Source organism: Globicephala melas, chromosome 8 (genome assembly GCF_963455315.2).
Source record: "Globicephala melas chromosome 8, mGloMel1.2, whole genome shotgun sequence".
NCBI classification, from domain to species: domain Eukaryota; kingdom Metazoa; phylum Chordata; class Mammalia; order Artiodactyla; family Delphinidae; genus Globicephala; species Globicephala melas.
Genome location: NC_083321.1, coordinates 89,199,494 through 89,222,039, shown reverse-complemented (window position 1 = coordinate 89,222,039; position 22,546 = coordinate 89,199,494). Strand labels below are relative to the sequence as shown.

Sequence of the window (22,546 nt, the reverse complement as noted above, 5' to 3'; positions counted from 1 at the left end):
GAGAAAAACAAGACCAGTTCTCTTGGCCAAGTAATCTGTCAAATGCAGCAGAAAAAATTTTACCTAGCATACGGGTATCATGTCTCTGAAGCTTCACCATAAGTCTGTGATACAGATGAGATACCAGGCACTTCAAGACTAAGCAGCTTTCCTGGGTCACACAAGTAGAAAGAGACAAGCAGGGGATGTGGGCTCCTGACTGCTTGAATCTAAAACCCCAGAGCTTTTCACAAAGGGATATTGGCCCTCACTCAGCTCCTGTCCTTGCACATTTGTCCCTTCACTTTCTCATTTGGGGAGGAATGTGAGGGTCATGGAACCTGTGTGCAGCCCTGTCCTGTTTCAGACTATCTCATTTCATTTCAGAGAACATGTTCCATCTCTTTCCGGTTTAACTGGAGATGGACATTAACGAGAAGAGTGGGCACACAGGTAACAAACTGAGGTTTCTTTGACTGTCTAAGGAAAGTAGGCAGGACTACACAAGATGATCACAAATGCCAAGACACTGGAAAAGTTCAAATGAAACTCAAGCAATTCAAAGATAGCTGGGGAGAAAGCTTATGATAACTATAGCTACATTTACTCAAAGAGACCAAAACCAAATGAAAAAACATATGATGAAGGTATTGAGGAAATGACTGCAGAGTCATTTGAAATGTGAAATGTGCTTTTGAGGATTTAACTCTGCTAACGATCCGTTTGCCTGTGTAGGTTGAGCTTTGGGGGCTGCCAAGGCCTTTCCTGTGAGCCATGGGGCTGCTGAGCTGGGCTGAGAAAGGGAGAGTCACAGCCAAGGCTTATCCTGTCCTCAGCGCATATGGACTTCCTCACTGACATGGGACCAGCCCCAGAGGCCTCGCTGTGGTCCAAGAAGGTCTGACACAGCTTCATATTTGATTGCTTTCCTTTTGGGGAACAGAGAGTAGGAGAGAGGCTCCAAGGCCTGGGACACAGCTGGCTGAGATGCCCCGAGTCACTAGCTGCACTTTCTCCTGCCCCATCTGTGAAACGGGGTAGTGACACTTATCTTGCCTCCCTCCCAATGACATGATAGTGAACAGAATCGGAAGCCAACTTCTGTTTTTAGGTTACATAGGAAGCATTTATAAAGCAAAGGTAGAATCACTGCTACTATTTCTTTTCGGTTGAACCACATGAAATTGCCAACGTGCAGCCTTTTGTGACATAAAAAGCGGCAATTTCACATATTCGAACTAATAATCTTTCGAAGGAAAAGCACTCGGCAGAATCACTGTGCTTCAGCCATTTTAAAAAAAAGTTTACTTAGGAAAGAGGAGCATTCCATTCCTATCACCTTAAGCCTCGGAAAGACCTACATGTAACAGTATTTGAAATGTGTTTTATTTACTTATACCCTACCTTGCTCCAGAAAGGGTTTAAGGATATGCAAAATTGGATAGTATTACCTAAAACAGGAATAAATGAAGAAAAGTAAGGACAGGAACAGGGTAGAGCCAGGACTGAGGTTAAAAGGGCAGAAACAAATAGCCTATTTTACAGTTGGGTTCCCAGTTGCTGGTTTTGGAAGTGCTGCCATATTTACAAGGTCTGCAATGTCTGTGAGATGGAAACAGGCTCAGGAGAAGTGACACTGTCCATGGTACCAAGTTCAGACAGGTGTGTCCTGAAGGTCCTCATGAGGGAGTGTTCTTCTCAAAGGCTTCTCTTCAGAAAGTCTGTTTCTGATCCTTAATCTGGTAGGCTGGTACCTCTCCCGTCAGAGATATGAGACAGGAGCCAGGCAGGTGTTAATGTGGCAGGTAAGGACTGAGATGTTGCCGGGAAGCTCCCACCCACAGCGCAGAGCCTTACCCGGTCAGGTCAAGGTGGCCCATGATCAGGCTCCGTCCATTCTCCGTCTGGGCGAGCTGCAGCAGCAGGGCCAGAGTCTGCTGCCGGATGTTCAGGACCCTGGAGGCCAAGAGGGAGGGCAGCAGCTGGCCCATGTCGGGGCGCAGCACAAGTAGGCGCTGGTTCTCCTCTGCAAAACACAGGGCACGTCCGTCTAGCGCAGACCATGACAGCAGTCACACCAGTTCTGTCTCCCCACATCTCAATGGGAAACCCAACTCTTCCCCATGCATTTGAGAGGCAGGATAATGAAGGGTAAGAGCATGGATTCTAGAACCAGACTGCAGGGTCTGAATGACCAAGAAACGACCTTAGCCGAGTCATCAACCCCCGTGCTTCTTATCAGTGGGACGAGGAAGGCGACCAACATAACAGAGTTGTCGTGAGGATCAAGTGAGTTAATACGTGATGGTGCGGAGAACAGGGGCTGGCACACATACATTAGCTATTACCACTATTCTGGCCAGAGGCCTCTCAGCGTACAGTGTTCAGAAATGTGAGGAAAGGAAAAGAAATCAGCTAAACGGTGGAAGAGCTTTAGACCATCTATTTTCATATAATGGCCAAAGCAACTATTTGAGTTTTTTCTAGAAAACTAGAACGATCACATGAGAACATTAATTAATAAAGAATGCTCCCCTTCCTAGACCATGAGCTATTTCCAGGGCGGTGGCATCAGATTTGCCCGCACCCCACTTTCGTCTGGTGCATTTTCTAACGAGGTAAGGTACGTGAATTTGAGAGCAGGCAGAGGTACAGGCTGGGGTATGAGGCTAAGCTATGAAACAGAGCAGAGTTTGTTTAGTTTACATAAAAATGAAAAGTAGCTCAGTGCAAACAATTCAAATAACACAACGTGTATACAGCTGAAAATGAAAGTCCTCTTCTCTCGTCCGTATCCCCTCCAGGTAAGCCCTTTCCCTAAGGGGGCTAGTATTCACCCTTCTTATGAACAATGTTAAAATATGATACATCCTACCCTGAAACTGGCTTTGCTCTCTCAGTCAGCACTATATCACAGACATATTTCCACGTCTTTACTTTTAAGCATTCCTTTGTCCTTTTTAAAAACTGCCCTGTATTTACTGAATTGGATATACCAAGATTTCATTGATCTGAGATACAGCATGTATGTCACAGGCTGTGTCCGACAGTATTTTTCCAGATACTAAAGAAAGATGTGACCCCAAGGTTCACAGAAACCAAAGTGGGCTGCAGGGTGAGGAAGTTGGGCTGCACGGAGGGAAGCATGTCCAATTCATACTGAGGAAACGCCCGGTCACCAAGCCTGCCTCCCTAACCCTTGGGCAGGGCGATTTGCAAAAACACTGCTCGGAGCCGGTGCAGTGTTCTACAAGTAGCAGGGCACCTTGGTTAGGATATTAGTCTGAACGTAATTCCCTGCAGGGAAGAGTCCCCCTGATTCTCTAGAACTTAAGAATTCTAGAATTTAACATGATTCCTCCACCCTACTAAATCAGGAAGAAAATCGTATTACCTCATATTCAGCATTTAATCGTTTACAAGCTGCATTTACAAGCTCTCTCGACAGCTCCCCACAGAAGCCTGTGCATGGCACACACAGCTATCACTCTTCCCATTTTCACTGTTTCGTGTCCAAAGTCAAACATTTTCCCCTCATTAAAAAAAAAAATACAATTGTTTTAAAAAATGAGGGAAATACCTAAAATTTTTATTGAGGTCACTAAAGTGATAAGATTGTACAAAAACTCAGTGAACCCCAGAAGAGGCTAATATGCAAAAAAGGAAGAGTTACGGTAAATAACTCCCCATAGCGTGTTACTGTCCCAATATTATGCATTAATTAATCAGTGTCACAAGAGGCCGGCAGGGATGGCTGTAAATCTCATGATGCTGAAACCGGTACTGTGGTCAGCAAAAAGGGAGCACTATTTTTCAGCAGACAGAAAAGGAAAAACTCTGCCTGCCTCACTGCCAGTGCACGAGCTGAAATCACTAGCCTGCAAAGAGCCAGGGCAAGTGCCCAGGTGATGAGGCCACGCATGATGCTGACCGTGACCTTGCCCACTGAGGAGACGGCTGCGAGGTTGCCGGAGACACGACTGCAGCGCAGGTCTCGCTTCTGATCCATATGCTTTTCCAGGGGAGGGTCTAGACCGCCATCTCCAGGGCCTGTCCTAGAGGAACAATCCTGCCTGCCCACACCCCCGCCCTGTAGCCCTCCCATTACCAGCGCATTAACAACGATCGATGGTTATTCCCTGGCTTACCGTTCTCACTGCACACCGCTTGCCAGAGCCTGAGAACAGACACGCATACTGTCTCTTCCACTGCATCTTTTCCTGCTGTGGAAAAGCACCTACAATGGGCAAGGGAGAGCAATATTAAAACTGCAAATCAGTCTTGATCTTCCTTTCAGTTGGTTTTTTTTCACCTCCAGACTCCTCAAATGTGGGTTTAAGAAAGTCACTTCCTAATCCAGAGCCGCAGGTCACCAGGACCAAAAGGGACTGCTAGGACCTCAGCTGAGAGCTCCAGGACAAGGATGCAGCCGAGGAAACTGGGTCTACACAGAGGGAGGGTGGTGAGCCAGGGGGCAGGGCGTTGGCTGCAGCAGGATCAATGAACTGTGATGGGCCAGCAGACCACTTAGGGTTCGTGAGCCTCATCACACACACAAACGTGTGCCGGTGACTCCGACCCACACCAGTGTCCTAAGCCATGGGAACTGCACCAGAACAGTTGAAATACAAAATAAATTTAGCAAACTACCTCCTGCCATAGGGGTCTTTCTTCAGATACAATGATAGATGAGATCAGCCAGGAACCAGCTGATCTCATTTCCTGTTATGATCAGCAAAGTCCAAAAGAGGACAAGAACAAAGAGCAATCTTGCAAAAACTGGTGGGAAACCAGCAAGAGTGGCCATTTCTCTGACTCTGAAGTGCTTGGAGGAACCCTGGGAAGTTTTCCTAACCCAGTATTGACTGAAGGTAGTACCATCCAGTGATCACGCTGCCTGTGTGATGAGTGTCTGATTTCATGAGAAATGGTTGTCTTTCCCGGCTTTGATGCCAGGCTGTCTTCACAAACATCCCTACCTTCTTATGACCTCATTCTCACTGATGATACTGAATCCATTGTGTGTTCTGAATAAAGTTCGTTCCGTGCCTGAAACAAGTTCAGAGAAAACCGTGTCATCAGACTCCTGAACGGTCTGGCTGATGTCTAACTGTCACAGAGCCAGATGATAACAGAAACCCAATATGGAATGTCTAGATCACACAATCCACAGTCCTGTTCAGAGAAGGAGAGCTGAGCCCGGGGGGCCCCAAGAGTGATCTGACAACTCATCATTCTGTAATCTCTAGAGAGTGTCCAGGAGCCGCTTAACCTCCTAGAAGAACAGGCATATCCATCTGTTCTTAATAAATGTTTATTTCAGAGCTGTTTCCAGGCTCTAGAGAGGAACCTATAATCTCCAAGAAACTACTGCAGGGGTGTTTGAGCACCCTCCACTGTACACTGAGGGAAATCAGACTCCATCCATTTGTACAAACATCATTCTGTCACTGAGTAACAACACTGGTTTCAGCCCTGGGATCCGTAATTACAGAAACTATAAAACAGAGCACTGTGGCTCTCGTTAGCAGGAGCACAGCTGACGTTTGCTCTGAAACTGTTTCTACATCCTAAGCAGCCATTAAGTGTAACTGGGATGAACGTTACAGTTTATCCTACAAAATTCTGTCTTCCATTCCTCTATGGTTGGGGGGAAATTTGTGGGGCTGGTACAGGGTGTTGGTGGTGTATACGGGGTCTGTGTGGGGTATGCAAAGGGTGTGCGGGTATGTGCAGCATGTGGGGAACACCCGTGAGGGGTGAATGTGTGTGGTGTGCTTGTATGTGATATAAGCATATATGGTATATTTGTCCCACACGCGTGGTGTGTGTGTGTGTGTGTGTGACGTATGTGATATAAGTATACATGATAGTGAGCACATGCTGTGTGTGTGTGTGTTGTGAGTATATATGGAGTGCATGCCGTCTGTGTGTTTTGTGTCGTATTGTGTGGTGTTTACAGCATGTGTGTCATGTGTCAGCATGCTCTGAGGAGGGGATGGAGCTGGGATGGGTTATGTTTCTTAAGCACCCCCTCTAGCACCTACATTATAGTAGACCTTCAATCAATATTGGTGGAAGGAAGGAACAGATTCTTTGCCTCGTGAGGACAGACCTCTAAACTCTGTCCCCTTATACTGACAATATTCACGAGATCACACACATCGCTGGCTTACAGTCCTTTATCATGTCAGTCAGGATTTCAATCCCCCCTGCATAGAACAAGGGGATCTGATCAGGCTTGGAAAGAATTTCCAGAAGATTCTTGGTCGTCACGGCCGTATTCGTGCCTGAATCCAGTGCTTCCTGGGCTTCCTTCTCTTGAAGGTCTGCTTTCTCCCGAAGATCTACCTGATTCAGGTAGTCTAGCAAAACAAGAAGGAAAACACAACAAAACCCTAACAATCAACATGTCCACACATGGAGCAACCTGTTTTTGAGGATGGGAGGCTGAAAGGCAGAAAGCATTAAAATAATTCAGACTCATCTTCAGCAAGGAAAATTTTAGGAGGCGTGTACAGTTTCTACCAGGAATCTTAAGACATCTTGGGAATTATTCAAGGACAACACTGTTCCTTGTCTAGAAGGCTTAGAGGGAGGATGGTGGAGAAAAGGAGGAAGGCCAAGAACAGAGGAAGAGGAGCAAGGCTGGGCTGTTATGAGAGGATGTGATTGTGCAGGGCTGGGTGTGGCTGTGCTTGCGGCCAAGTGCAGAGAAGGCATGGAGGACACCCCAGGACCGGGGCACAGAGGGGAGGTGCAATTTGAACAAGGACATCGGCAGGAAGTCTCACCTTTCACCTGTGTCTGCAGCTGGGGGTTTATTTCTAAGATCTTCTGATAACACTCTCTAGACTGGAAGAAAGAAACAAGGTCTTGAAGAGTGGTTAGGGGCGAACGGTGATTATAAGACAGGCACAGGGTATCATTATCTCCTCCCAGCCTCCCCCGCTACCCGCGTCAGAGGCGAGCATGGGGAACGCAGCATGCATTTGACATTTTGTTTAGGCTTCTTTGGTTCTGTGGGGCAACAGGTATTGTTTCAAATTTTATTTTAAAAAATAGTGTTGTCAGATACAGCCTGTGATGGAAAATATCCAGTCCTCAATTCTCGTGGCTCATGTCTGGCTGGGATAAGAATAATCATAAGGTAAATGCAAAATTCAGATATGATATTTGCACTGAGAAAGAACAGGAGGCTACCTGTCAGATATGCTAACAGGGAATAAGGAAATAAATGAAGCTAGAAACACTGTTGACAGAGACTTGGGAACAGGAAGCGAGAACTGCCTATTTAAACGTACAGGCTGCAAAGAGCTGGTAAGGGGTCTGTTCACTGGCCATGGAAGAGTCAACTAGAACACTTGAGCGTGAGAGGCTCACTGAGGACACTGTTAGATAGAAAGTTTCTGGAAAAGAAAGATTCTTGTTAATGGGGCATGATGATGGGTTTAGGGCAGTACAGTCCTCAGGGCTATCAATGCGACCAGTCACTGAAAGAAAAGGCTCAGAAAAAAAACCCAAAAAAACAAAAAACAAAGAAACATTCTGAGATAGCTTAAAAGCTCAAGGCTCATCTAGAAGATTAGGATTAAGAAATGAACTGAAGAAAAAGCATCACATTAAAACAGAGAATAGTGTTGCAGGATATCAAACATGGTAACTGTAATAGACTGCATGTTTGCATCCCCCCAAAATTCAGATGTTGAAAGCTAACCCCCAACGCGATGTATCTGGAGGTGGGGACTTTGGGAGGTGATTAAGTCATGAGGGTAGAGCCCTCATGAGTTGATTAGTGCCCTATTAAAGAGACCCAAGAGAGCTCCCTCACCCCTGCTGGCTGTCTATGAACTAGGAAGCAGGTCCTCACCAGACACTGAATTTGCTGGCACCTTGATCTTGGATTTCCTAGCCTCCAGAACTGGGAGAAATAAACCTTTGTTGTATAAACCACCCGATCTATGGTATTATGTTATAGCAGCCCAAAAGGTCTAAGAGAGTAACCCTGTATCCAACTTCTTTTTAACCCTAGCTCTAATCTATCAGCAATTCTTGTTGGCTTCACTGTCAGTATATAAGCAGAACCCCAGCACTTCTCACCACCTTCATCATCACCAACGTGGTCCAAGCCATCATCATCTCTCACTTGGATAATTTGTTGCAATAGCCTTCTGACTGGTTCTCTCTTCTTACATGTCAAGATATATTCTCAATACAGCAGAGTGATCCTTTAAAACATGAGTCAGATCATTTCTCTCCTTTACTCAAAACCCTCTGATGGCTCCCAGCTCACTCAAAATAAAAGCCAAGGTCCTTCCAAAAACCTGTAGGGCCCTAGGGGATCAGTTCCCCACGTATCCCCCCCAACCTGCTCACCTCATCTCCTCTCACTCCCCTCCTTGCTCACTCCATTCTAGCTAGCCCTCTATCTGGACCACTCTTCCACTGTATAATATATCCACATGGCTTGCTCACTTCACTCCTTCCCTTCCTCCAGAGAAGCCCTCCCTGACCACTCTCTGTAAAACCAATCTCACCTTCACCACTTCCTGATTTAGTTTTCTCAGTAACACTTATTGCTACCTAACATACTACACATCTACTTATTTGGCTTCTATCTTGGGACAAGTCGCCCCTACCACAAGAATGTGAGTTCCCTTAAGTCAAGGATTTTGTCTTGTTTGCTACTGTATTCCTGTTGCCTAGGACAGTGCTTGGAACATAGAATCATGCATTAAATATGTGCTGAGTGAATTAATTAACTGAATGAATGAATAAGTAAACGGAACTTGGTGGAGGGGGGAGATTAATATTTTCCTTTTTACTTCTCTATTATTTGACCTTATTACAATAAGTCTGTATTACTTTTAGAATTAAAATCCACAAAGAATAATTTTTTAAAATGTACAACGGGGGCAATTTCTTTTTAAAAATAATATATCTTGTAAATGGAAAGATATCTCATGTTCATGGACTGGAAGCCTTAATATTGTTAAGATGGCAATAATCCCCAGGTTGATCTACAGATTCAATGCAATCTCCATCAAAATTCCATCTGGTTGAGTGATATTCCATTGTATAAATGTGCCACATCTTCTTTATCCATTCATCTGTCGATGGACACTTAGGTTGCTTCCATGTCTTGGCTATGGTAAATAGTGCTGCAATGAACAATGGGGTGCATGTATCTTTTTGAATTAGAGTTTTCTCTGGATATATACCTAGGAGTGGGATTGCTGGATCATATGGTAGCTCTATTTTTAGTTTTTTTAAGGAGCCTCCATACTGTTGTCCAATTTACATCCAACAGTGTAGGACGGTTCCTTTTTTCTCCACACCCTCTCCAGCATTTATTATTTATATTACTCAGCCACAAAAAAGAATGAAATAATTCCATTTGCAGCAACATGGATGGACCTAGAGGTTATCATACTAAGTGAAGTAAGCCAGACAGAGAAAGACAAATATCATATGATATTGCTTATATGTAAAATCTAAAAAAAATGATACAAATGAACTTATATACAAAACAGAAATAGATCCAAAGACACAGAAAACAAACTTATGGTTACCAAAGGGGAAAGGGGGAAGAGGGATACATTAGGAGTTTGGGATCAACATATACTCACTACTATATATAAAATGGATAACCAACAAGGACCTACTGTATAGCACAGGGAACTATTCAATATTTTGTAACAACCTATAAGGGAAAAGAATCTGAAAAAATAGGTATATATATATGTATAACTGAATCACTTAGCTGTACACCTGAAACTAACACAACATTGTAAATCGACTATACTTCAATTAAAAAAAATTCCACCTGGCTTCTTTGCAGAAATTGACAAAGCAGATCCTGAAATCTGTATGGTAATTCCAGTAACCCAGAATAGCTAAAACAATCTTGAAAAAGCAGAACAAAGTTAGAAGACTCACACTTCCCAATTTCAAAATTTACTACAAGCTGTAAGAATCAAGACAATGTGGCATAGGTATAAGAGTAGACATAAACAAATGGAATAAAATTGAGAGTCCAGAAATAAACCTATGCATTTATGATCAATTGATCTTTGACAAGGGTGCCAAAATCATTCAGTGGGAGACAAGACAGTCTTCTCAACAAATGGTGCTGGGACAACTGGAGATCCACATGCAAAAGAATGAAGCTGGATCCCTTCCTCACACTATATACAAAAATTAACTCAAAGTGGATCAGAGATCCAAATGAAAGAGCTAAAGCCATAAAACTCTTACATCTTGGATTAGGCAACGGTTTCTTAGGTTTGATATCAAAAGCACAAGCGACCAAAGAAAAAAATAGGTAATTTAGACTTCATCAAAATTAAAAACTTTTGTGCTATGATGTGAAAAGACAACACAGAGAATGGCAGAGAATGGGAGAAAATATTTTCAAATCATTTATTTGATAAGGGACTTGTATCCAGAATTTATATTGAATATTATATTACTATATATAATATTTATATTACTTTATATTGAATATTTATATAAACATTCAATTTATATTATATTGAATATATTTATACTCAATATAAAAAGACAAATAACCTAATGAACAAATGGACAAAGGATCTGAAGAGACATTTCTCCTAAGAAGATACACAAATGGCCAATAAGCACGTGAAAAGATGCTCAACATTATCAGCCATCAGAGAAATGCAAGTCAAAATTATGAAATACCACTTCATACTCATCAGGATGGGTATAACAGAAAAGAAAAATAAATAACCAGTATTGTTCACGATGTGGAGAAACTGGAACCATACACTACTGGCAGGAATGTCAAATGGAGCAGCCACTTTGGAAAACAAGACGGAAGTTCTTCCAAAGGTTAAACATAGAGTTATCACGACTCAGCAGTTCCACTCCTAGGTGTATAGCCAAGTGGACTGTAAACATGTGTCCACACAAAAACTTGTACATGGATGTTCATAATAACCAAAAGTGGAAACAACTTGAATGTTCATCAAGTGACAAATGGATAAATAACATGTGGTATATCCATACAATAGAATATTGTTCAGCAATAAAAAAAAAAAGTACTGTACATACTACAACATGGATGAAACTTGCAAACACTATGCTAAGTGAATGAAGTCAGTCACTAAAGACCACATATTGTATAATTCTATTTATATGAATGGTCTAAAATAGGCGAATGTATAGAGACAGAAGTAGATCAGTAGTTGTCTAGGGTTGAGGGTGGGGTGGAAGGGAGGGGAGTGACTGCTAATGGGTATAGGTGTTTTTGACAAAGTGACAAAAATGTTCTAAAGCTGATTGTGGTGATGGTTGTGCAACTCTGTGAATACACTAAAAACCACTGAATTGTATACTTTCCAATAGGGGAATTGTTTGATACGTGAACTATATCTCAATAAAGCTGCTATTAACAATATCCAATATCTTAGTGTGTATATCTCTCTGTATGGTTACTTTCAGGAGATGAGATTACAAGTGAATTTTGTTTTTTCATCTTTTTGCTTATGTCTTTTCTCTCCAGAGATGCTCATCCCGGGACTGGACGGACACTGGTAGAAGATACTGCAGAAGAGATTTCTACAGCAGGTGGGGCTATTATCAGATGACACTCAACATCCTTCCCAGCTCTAAGATCTTAAGATTTACCCTGGAAAATACTAAGAAGTGTATTAATATCTCATCAACTTGGAGGAATGTGGTTCTTCTCTGAGACAATCTGAAGCACTGCTCCGAGATCAAACATGCCACTTAAGGTTCCTCTAGCACTTACCACACTGTAGTTCTTTAGGGCCAGGTGGGCTTTTCCCATGTGGAAATATGCTTTTGTGCATTTTTCATCACACTGCATAACAGAGAATCACTGATCAGATGTTCTGGAAGATTTGAAGTTATCAGCCCCTCCCCCAACTGCCCAGCTAATAGGGATAGGGCAGTGCTTTGATTCTCAGGACAGCCACCAGAGTTGACAATTAAGACTTTTCTGTGTATCTGTAACCAAACTAATTGATGCCTGCAAGGAGCCTGGATGCACAAGTAAGCTCTCTATTAAATTAATTCACGATACTTGCCAGTTTTCATTTCCATCTAATGAGACAACTAGGACACAAACCAGAAACCTTTAGTTCGGAAGAGCTCTTGGCCTTGGCTGAACACTAGAATCACCCAGGTGCTTGTGAAAGTCCTGATGGCCCAGCTGAAACTCACATCAGTTAAATTATACTAGTGGGTAGGACCCAGGCATCAATAATTTTTTAAACTCTCCAGGTGATATAAATGTGCAACCAAGTTTGAGAACCACTGGTTTATTAAAAGGGAGGAAAATTTACGCTGCGTAAACAGCTGAGGTTACTATTATATATTTATGTTCCTTCTTTGAAATAAACCATGACATATAGACTAAGAACTTGCGTTCCTATCACTTACGATCAGGAGGGATGCCCCCTTCAAAACTTATGAAACTTATGGCTGAAACGATACCGCTTGCACAGGGGGCCCTGCACCTGCCTGCTTTGAATTATTATAACTCCAGAGGGAATGATGTGGCACAAAGACATAAACTATACTTTAAAGCATCCAGTTAATTCATTGAATCCCTTTTATGTGCCAGGCATTGTGCTTGGTTGGATGCCATCAGGGGTATAGATGTAAAGAGGTTAAGGGTCCAAGCTCAGGCGTCTAGAAAGTCCTGGGTGAAGCCCTGTCTGCCTCTCACCAGAAGTGGCACGCTGGCCAGGCCACCCAGCTTTTCTGAGGCTCATTTTCCTCATCTGCAAAGTGGAGATCATAATAGTGCCTCTCTTGGGCCACTGTGAGGAGGGAATGTGTGTAAAACACTGTGGTACCAGGTAATAGAGGATTAGCTGCTGTTGTTGCAGTTACAGCAAAAGCAATCCATCTCAGGGCAAAAAGGAAAATTTAAAGAAAAGCTAAAGAATAATAGAAGGGGTAACAATAATTGTTATATTTGGAGAGGCCTTTATAGATGCATTTTCATGAATATCGTTTCCTGATTCGTTGCTAAGTGAATGACGGTAATAATATTAGTGCGTTATTGTTCAGTCCTGACCATATGGTTCACATGAATTACCTCATGTAAACTTTATAACAACTCTATGAAGTAGAGATAATTATTAACCCCATTTCACATATGAGGAAACTAGGGGTTGGAGAGGTTCAAGGTCACATAGATAACTAAGTGGAAGAGCTGGGATTAAAATCTAGCCATTTGACTCCAGGACCCAAAGGCTTAAAAATGACACCAGATCTCCCTCAGAAAAGTGCTATAGCAGTTGAGTAGAAGGAAATCCACTCTGAAGACATACAGTCTAACAAAGACATACTGTGTTTCAGAGGATGCAAAGACAATCACATGGAAACCTGCGGGGTGGGGGGCAGCTGAAATACAGATGTGAGAGCCATTTGCAAGAATGACAGTTGACAGAGGAGACGAGAGCTTTGAGGGAGAAACTGTAGGAGGAAGAAAGGCAGGGAGCTGTGGAGTGAACCCTGGAGAACTCACAGAGGATGGAACTGAGGAAGCAGGAAGGGAACTGTCAAAGGGAACGGAAACTCTGGCACCGCAGCTCACAGAAGCCACCTCTTCACAGCACCTTCACCGGCAGGGCGGCAGGGTTCCAGCAGGGGAAAAGGAGCCCCAGATCGCGTCCACGTCCCACTGTGCCATCGCGAGGGGTGCATCGTGACCACATTTACTCAGACACTAACACAAAGGGCCACTAATGGATTTTCTCACTAATAGGCCCTTTCTCCTTCGATGAGGTACCAACCCTCACCAGGATTCTCTCAGTTGAACCCCAGGTCCCCTCAAAAGGAATCCTGCCTTCAGAGGAAGGTGCAGTTTATTGTGCAGGAAGAGGTCTGCCAAGAAAGAAATGATTCTTATCCTAATTAAAACCAGCTTCGCTGCCTTATCTTCCCTGACTAGGAAGATCAGTCTTGAAATGTCATCACATGGGCTTGTCTCTGCCAATTCACAAGTGTCAAAAATATTAAACCGGCATGAAAGTACTAATACTACGAATAATGGAGTGCCGCTGACATTCACTGCTAATGTTTAAAAGGAGTGAAACTTTTTCTTTTAATTCACAGCTTCCACGTAGAGCCAATGATTGTCAGTTTTTAGAATTCCTTATACATTTTTTTCCCATCCCTCCAAGTGTTTACCCGATCGTCTTCAACAGGAGCCTTGCTGGGCATTTAACAAGGCTGGCTGCTGGGTGTCAGCACTTTTTAATGTCAGCTGTGCTGGGCCTGCTTTGCCTCAGTTTCACCGTTAATAACATCGTGTTTCAGTGAACATTTGGGAATGGGCCAGTGCGTCGTCCTGAATCAGCACGAGGCTGTGACTACCTCTTTGGTCCTTTTCAGATCAGAAAAGATGCTCCTGGAAGCCCCACAAGGAGACCTTGTTTCTGCCACAGAAGGAATGAAAGCCACACCCAGGGATGATGGGGTTTCCTGGATTCTGTGGAGAAGCTGTTTATAGTCAACAATTCAGGGCATCAGCCTACAGTTAGGCCAACGTTAGCTATGTGATCCCACACAGTTTACATAGTTAATCTCTGAGGCTCTGTTTCCTTGTCAGAAAGATGAGCATAACTGTGGAATTGACCAGAACAGAAAAGAAGGCTGTGAGGCTCCAATGAGACAGCTCACGGCCAGCGTGCAGCGAACGGCAGCTTTTGCTGTTATTGCTGAAACACCAGAGAAAAACGCCCTTGCCTCTTTCTTCTCTTACAGATGATAGTAGAAAAAAGTCATGATCATATAAGGTGACAAAGCAGGCTAATGGATCTCCACTGGAGCTGTGGAGAACCTAATGGCGCCAGTCTGGGGCAGTTCTCATCACTTAAAGACTGTCACGATGCAATGGGACAAGGTGTCCCCCACACCGTATCTTCTAGGGGGTAAAGAAATCAGGCACTCCAGATATCCATTTTGGTGGGATGCTCGTGTTTTATAAACCGTTGTTAGTAAAGGTGAGCTTCGAATTCCCCTGTTTTCTTGCATACCCTTTCAATAAAAAGTAAGGAAGCAGGTGTGGCCAACGTGCTGCTGTTGCGATGTGCTCTTGTCTGGGGGCCACGCTCACTAAGCTGGGGTAGGCAGTGCTGGACCAGGGGAAGCTATGGCATAGGATAAACCTGGCACGTTCTCCCGGCACTTCAACTTTACTTGATTATAAATTATTTAAAATAACATGGTTATATTAAGACAAATAGATAACATCTTATGGCATGCAATGCAAAATTTGCAAGGATTTTTAAGATAAAACATGTGTCTAAAAAGAAATTTCATGCTCTCTGCTTCTAGACCCTCCAGGGGCTCATGTTTATTCTGTTAGCACTTCAGCAAGGAAGGCTGAGAAGCACTGTTTTTGGTTATTTAGTTAAGCCCCTGTGACAGAGTAACTTGGGGGAATGTGGATTAAGGGTTATTTAAATATTTAGTCATCTGAAATAATGTTCCTATGAAGTGATCATGACATTTCTCTTTTAAAACCCTTCTAATATTTCTACCAACAGTCCTTCCTTCTCTCCACCTTTGATTATCTATTCTGTCAGGTTTCAGAGGAAATACATGCACAGTATTAGGCTATCAGCCTGAGGCCTGACTAGTATCCAAGCTGAACGACAGGAACTCTTTCTTTTGATTATTCCTCTACAAAGAAGGGGTGCTATGATACATTTCCAAATTATCAGAACCGGAGAGGAAAAGCCCGAACTGATGAGGAAGAATGGCAACACTGTGGAAAGAAGCCCCCGAGGTCAGCTCTGGAAAGAGAAGGAGGCGTCTCCACTACCACGTGGAGCAAAGCACCTGATAACACAACAGTGAAGGGTGAGCCATTGTGATAAAACCCTGAAAACCAATATTAACAGCAGCTTCTCCAGAGTACTTCCCACGGGCAAGGCACCGAGTGCGTTATCGTAGCCCTCACGACAATTCTATTCGTTCCCATTTTACAGATGAGGAAACTGAGGCTCTGACTGCAGAGCCTACACCCTGTCCTGCCATAATACACTGGCAGCTCCCCTCTGTTCACTTCAGGACTGAGACATCTGGCCCCAGCAAGCCCAGCTCCATCATGTGGAAGAGGAAACAATCTTCTTACCTTTAGAGCCCAGTCACAATCCACCAGTGCCTTCTGGTAGTCCCCAAGTTTGATATAAGCCTGTAAGGACACAAACAGCTGCTATTCATACACAGCTCTGTAGCCGGCAGTCTTCCGTTAACACAGAAAGAGTAGTCGGGCAGGAGAGTGGTGATGAGAAGTTACTCGTCCCTACCTGTACCAGTCAGGGTCCCAGCAGGAAACGGATGCCACTCACAAGGGGTAACCGGGGAGAGTTTAATAAAGGGACTATTCACAGGGTGAGGGCAGGGTGGAGGGAGACCAGCAATGGATAGCCATCACCACTGCCAGACCTGAAGAGGCAGAGGGAGGAGCAATGAACAAAACGGGAGAGGGTCGCTTTGTGAAGAGTGCCGCTCAACAGGAGCTGAGTTGGTAGAGCAGAAGCTGGGAGAGTAAAGCCGCAGTTCACTTTCCTCCTTCCTTCTCAGCTCGTTGGCTGAACCCAAATGGCAGTTAGAAAGTTGGGAAGCCAAGAGGGCAGTCCACAGAGGTCAATCCCCCAGGGCACAGAGCAGGGCAGAGGAGGATCTGGAGGGGCAAACAGACAGTACCCAGCGCACTGACCACCCCTACAAAGGAAGAGCTAGCTTCTGGAGGCTACCCTGCTGTGAATGTTCCAGAAGGAAGCCAGATGAGGAAGGGAATCAAAGAGACAGGTAATAACAAGTGTTGGTGAGAATGCAGGAAATCAGAACACTCATACACTGCTGGTGGGAATGTGAAATGGTGCAGCAATTTGGAAAGACAGTCTGACATTTCCTGGAAAGGTAAAACACAGCGGTACCATAGGATCCAGCAATTTCACTCCTGGGTAGATAGCCAAGAGGACTATAAACATATGTCCACGCAAAACGCTGCACACCAGTGTTCATAGCAGAATTATTTATAAGAGCCAAAAAGCAGAAATGACTCAAATGTCCATCAATTTTTGAATGGATAGCCAAAATGTGGTAGATCTAGGCAATGAAATATTATTTGGCAATAAACAGGAATGAAGTGCTGACGCATCTACAACATGGAGGGACCCCGGAAACACTGTTAAGTGGAAGGATAAACATTGTATGATGTCATTTATATGAAAAGTCCTGAATAGGCAGATGTATAGAGACAGAAAGTAGATTAGTGGTGGCCTAGGGCTGGGGTGGGGGAGGGGGGAGGACTGGGGAGCGACTGCTTAAAGGGTACGGGCTTCTCTGGGGGATGATGAAACTGTTCTAAAATTGGCTGTGGGCGAGGGTTGCACACAGCCTATTTGGTTGCATACACCAAAAACCACTGAATTGTATATTTTCAATGGGGGATTGTAGGTTATATCAATTGTATCTCAATAAAGCTGTTATGGAAATACGCTTAAGAAAAAGTTCCCCTTCTTTCCTCATGAGTGCAGCAAGCAGGAAGAGAAATAGGAAATGAGCTGACATTTAAGAGTCAGACCACCCCCAGGAGCCCTCGGTCTCAAATGCCTTGGGGCTTTCTTCCGGGATCTCCTAGAATTGGGGAAAATCTTGAAAATCAAGAATTAACTCAGAATTCTGTGATCCACTCAAACTAAACCGAATTAAGAATCTAGTTCATTTATAGTTTCAAAGAGGTGTGATCTATAAACAAATGAAGTCATTTAACAGCAAGCACCATGGCTACTATATCCTCTGTATTTAATTACTGGACATGAAAGGTGCTTAATAAATTCTTATCAAGTTGCACAAAGTAGACTTTAAGGGCTCTTCTTTTGGAAAGTTCCCTAAGAAGCAGCAATGATCACCCTGTTGGAAGAAAGGAAAACCAGGCACCAGGGTCCCATCGGTCACCAACAATAGACCCAATACCCCATGGAGGTTTGCCCATGATCAAAACTGTACCAGGGCACTGTGACACTCTGAACAATAAATCTGATGAGATATTTACATGGACAGGCCAAATATGAGGTTAGTGTTATAATTCATGAGAAATCTAAGCATTCAACCAAAGTGAGGAGAGAGCAGGCAATAGCCAGCTAGTGGGATTTCTGCCGGGCAGCTCTTCGCACCAATACATAGGAAGCTGCTCTGCAGTGCTTTCATTAACAGGGCTTCAGTACTAATTGAAGGCAACGCCTCTTTGAGCCCTCTGTTCTATAAAGCACCACCCTTTCCTCTGGGTGTGGGGTTTCATTAGAAAGTCAGAGGATGTGAGGAAGAAACGAACATCCTTCTAGACAACCGTAGTCATAATTTCACGACACTGTTATTCAGGATACAGACTCTGAAAAATTCTATATGGGCTTCAACAATTTTTATACAGAGCCTTTCACTTTTCTTTCTTTTTCTTTTTTTAAAGCTTAGACCCAACACCCTATAAATTCCCTGTTCTCTTTTGTTTTTCCACATTTTAAAAAGAATGACTTTTCCAAATGGCAGTTAAACTCTTGATTTATCTAAATTACACCAGCAATTTATTGATCATAACATTAGCTCCAGGAGAAAAACACGGCGATGAAAGGGTAGGTTTTCTCTCCAGCAAGCAGCAACTCTCAGTTCACAGGGTCCTTATTAAGTGTTTTCTAACACTGCGTGCAAACAGGGAGGCATTTTAAAAATAGTCAACGGTTCAAATGATTCTTAACACCAGGCAGCACAGTTTGCATTTATTTGTCTCTGAATAAGCTTTCTCTTTGGGAAAAGTGGGAGGAATTGCCTTCCCAAAGCTTTTCATTGCATTTACTTATTTTTATCCACAGTCATTCTTAATGTGATTCTCCAGAACTAATCGAAGTGCTGCTTAAACTTGAGTACAGTAAAAATGTAACTAATTTAGATGAATCAGGGTATAGACCATCTGAATTAGTATAAGTCTGAATTATATAACATTTTAAAGGCAATTCAATTTTACAGCTTTCAAATAACTTCAGAGTAACAAGACTGAATAAGCATCAGTAGGTAAATGTTCTGGAGACCAAATTTGGTGATAAATAAAAAGGAACTGTGATTATTCTATTAATTGTTTGCATTTAAATGTTCCTTTTGATGTGTCAACAGAAACTCCATTCCCTTAAATGGACTTATTATGCCTCCACCCAGTGTTATGTAACTTAACAAGGATTTATTGAACATCTCTTATAAGTAAAGCATTAGGGGGAAAAGTACATGGCAGTTTTTACCTTCAAAAAGTTTATAATCTTGTTAGGGGGATAAGAAGTACATGGCAAAATCAACCTCTGGCCATTTTATTTACTGATTCTCTTCTTTATTACAATTTTTCTCCACAAATGGGTCTAGGTAAATGACACCTCAACTCGAGTCCGATTTATCCAAACTGCTGAACTAATGAGCTTATGTTGTGCTTGGATTTATTTATCATTAAATCACTGTCACTGCCCAGACTTTCTGGACTGCTAACGTCCTGTTTCTTGCACTCTTCCTCAACATACCACAGCAGGATCTTCTTAATCTTGAGTTATAGAAATTGGAGCTGATGAATCTCTCCCTCTTGTAAATGACATGGTGTCAAGTTCATCTCACCCAGGTCCTGCTGACATATCCTGATCATTGGATAATCATGTCCACGAATCTGCCAATTTTTCAGGCCTGAGCAGCAGAGAGCTCTTCCATACACAAATTCAAGTAGTTTTCAAAGATAAGGTCACAGGTGACATTTTTGTTTCAACTGAGAACTATTAATTTTGCCCTTCATTAAGTAGTAGATAATAAACATCTGGGTGATGGTTTTTACCTGGTGTTCCAGGAATCTGAGCTCGTCTGTGATATAAAACGGAGGTATGAGGGACTTCAGAAACTCAAAATTTCTGAGAAATTGGCTCTAGGCCCATTAGCTCTCCAGTATACCCCAGTCACAGAAGCTTAATCAAGGAGGGATTGAAACGATGGGTAAGAAATTAACAGGAGAGTAACCCTTAGGAGCGTAGACTGGCATCAAAAAAAGAAGCTGAACAACTTCAGTGGTGGCAGAATTCCAAGGTCTCATAGACTGTCTCATTCCACTAGATTTCTTGTCTATACACGAGGGAAAGTGCCTGGGTACCATCAGTGATGTGCTGGAGCTGACTTCTACTATGGAGAGAACTGATTATGTGTAGCTGTTCCCAAGCTCTCCTTCAATGATTCCAAGCTGGTACCTTGAGATTGAACCACAGTGTAAGTATCTACACCATGGAAATTGGCAAATGCTCCACACAAATCAGCCCCCACCCCCAACCCGGCCAGAGCCAGCCGTTACACAGTTACGAGCACAACACTGGCGCCGTTACACGGTTACGAGCACAACGCTGGCGCCGTCTGGGCTCATCTTTCTCTGCTTTCACAAGGTTAGTGGCTACTGTTCCCTGAGGAAAGCCCGTGGACACATCCTTGGATCACTCACCTGGGCTCGGTTGGTGTACAGTACTTTCATGTCCTTCAGCTTCTCCAAACCCTCACTGTAGCACAGGATGGCTGTTTCATAATCACCTTTGACAAATGCTTCATTCCCCTTTTCTTTTAGGGCTGTGAGAATAGAAGTTACACAGGTGAGCTCTCCCCACACACTGGAAAATTCTTTCAGACTTCACTGTCCTGATTTTCCAACTCTACTTCGAAGGTCAGAGCTTCCATGCATCCAAAGGGGGCCTGTCACTTACTTCGCTCTGCAGGTAATTCCAGGTCGGTTTCTGTTCTCTCAATCTACCCGAAGTCTTCTAAGCAGCTTCTCAGAACAAGTAAAGGTCTCTGCCTCAAGGCTCAGAACACCCCAGACTTGCCACAAAGGGCAAGTCTGCACATTCAAACGTCTCATAAAGAGATTCAAACAACGAATTTTCTAGCAAATACGGAATCGTTCAGATCTGCAGCACACACACCACTGAGTGGTATAAAATAAGTGCTGAAAGCATTCCTCTGCCATGTGTATCTTCCTCACCACACACACAACCCCAGTTCTTTCTTTTCCTTTATTTCCCCTCTCCCTTCTCCCAGCTTTGTTTGCTTGTTTCATTTTTCTTTTTCATTCCTTCATCTGTGCCTCAGGCTGGACAGTAGTACCTCACTCCCATCCCTCCCTACGTTCCAAGCATCACTTAGTGCTGCTACATCCATCCATGTGCTTTAGAAAGGTCTGACTGTGGAGGCTGACTCAGGGCTGTGTCTGACTCCCTGCTTGCTCCTGTGGGAACAGGAAACAGACTAGTTTCTGCCTGGCCACGTCCCACTGCCTCAGGCCCATCATGGACCCACCCACTGGGAATCTTGATGTCCTCAGACATTAGCATAGAGACTTCCTTGCTCTTTCTAGCACAAATCACCCTGGCTATTGAAAAGTGAAAAGACTGACAATTACCATCTGCTAAGACTTTGTTTTCCCTTCTTCTTTTGGCACGTTCTTTTGCATCCTTCTCCACAGATGCCAAGAAGGCCTCTGACAACAGCGTAATTTCAAATATTAAAAAGAAAAATCCGAACACTATAATCAGTTCTTTAGCTCAAATTCAGAAAAAAGCTACTTTAGAGTTTTAGAGCCACACTTTTCATGCATTCACATGTAGGCACATGTACGCGCGCGCGCACACACACACACACACACACACACACACACACAGATTTGGAGACAACTAAAATGACATTTTCTTAATTTGACAGTAAATGGTAATCTGTGTGATGTATTATTATACACGGTGACTATGTCTGTGCTTCAAATTTGAATTATGCCTCTTTTAAAAGAGTTTTTCTTTGAAGACAGACTTTTTTGTTCCACTTAGCATAATGAGCTTCTGAGCTGAGCAACTGAGAAACTCTCTGGATCCCTTTAAGCAGCTAAGAGTAAATTGGATGAAACAGAATAACTGAATTCAGTTTACAAAAGACTGGCCAGGAGAACGTAGGAAAAACCCTCTGAGTACTGTCCCCTCTGACTACTAGTAACAGAGTTGAATGATCAGTAGGTTTTTGTTCATGGGTTGTTTGTAAGCCCAGAGGCTATAATTTAAGGGTCTGGAAGCTACAATCAATAAACACTGATCCTAAAGGAATAATACACATTGGAAAGAGAGATGCTGTACTTACCTGTGTTTATTTCATCTGTATTCTGCAGGGCACAGGTTATCATAAAAACAAAGACACAAATTTCAAAAACCACTCCCTCATTTATACATCTATGAAGCAAGAAGGCAGATCAATTACAAGTGGGGAGTAGGGTCATTTCCTTTAACCATCGATACTGAAAGGCTCAAAATTCAGGGGGCTTGCTGTAAATCAGGAGATCTAGTTATGGGCACAATTGTTATGGGGCCACATCTGCAGAAACAAGGGCGAGCAGGTCATGGGACCGCCGCTGTGGCTGTATGAGCTGGAAATATGAGTTAGTAGAATATATTACCTTAGCGGCTTAAAAATGGTCACAAGCTCAGTGGGTAGAGAGGCCAAATTTTCATTAAAA

General features: G+C 43.2%; 1 protein-coding gene across 4 annotated transcripts in view; it reads right to left on the bottom strand.

Annotated features, from left to right (window-relative positions):
• The window catches only part of TTC12 (tetratricopeptide repeat domain 12), a 48,105-nt gene that overhangs the window by 17,046 nt on the left and 8,513 nt on the right, over positions 1-22,546 (bottom strand). For 3 of the 4 annotated variants that reach the window (XR_009564963.1, XM_030837240.3, XM_030837249.3), the window contains exons 4-13: positions 22,174-22,195; positions 21,452-21,529; positions 20,501-20,622; positions 16,121-16,180; positions 11,756-11,827; positions 6,774-6,834; positions 6,156-6,344; positions 4,959-5,028; positions 4,128-4,216; positions 1,837-2,005 (exon numbers count right to left, since the gene is read on the bottom strand). Coding sequence is in view for 3 of the 4 variants with exons in the window: in XM_030837240.3 (XP_030693100.1) it covers positions 1,837-2,005; positions 4,128-4,216; positions 4,959-5,028; positions 6,156-6,344; positions 6,774-6,834; positions 11,756-11,827; positions 16,121-16,180; positions 20,501-20,622; positions 21,452-21,529; positions 22,174-22,195 (932 nt within the window). In the remaining variant the exon portion in view is untranslated. The remainder of the gene's footprint in view (positions 1-1,836; positions 2,006-4,127; positions 4,217-4,958; positions 5,029-6,155; positions 6,345-6,773; positions 6,835-11,755; positions 11,828-16,120; positions 16,181-20,500; positions 20,623-21,451; positions 21,530-22,173; positions 22,196-22,546) is intronic. The other variant, XM_060304062.2, reaches the window with a different exon arrangement.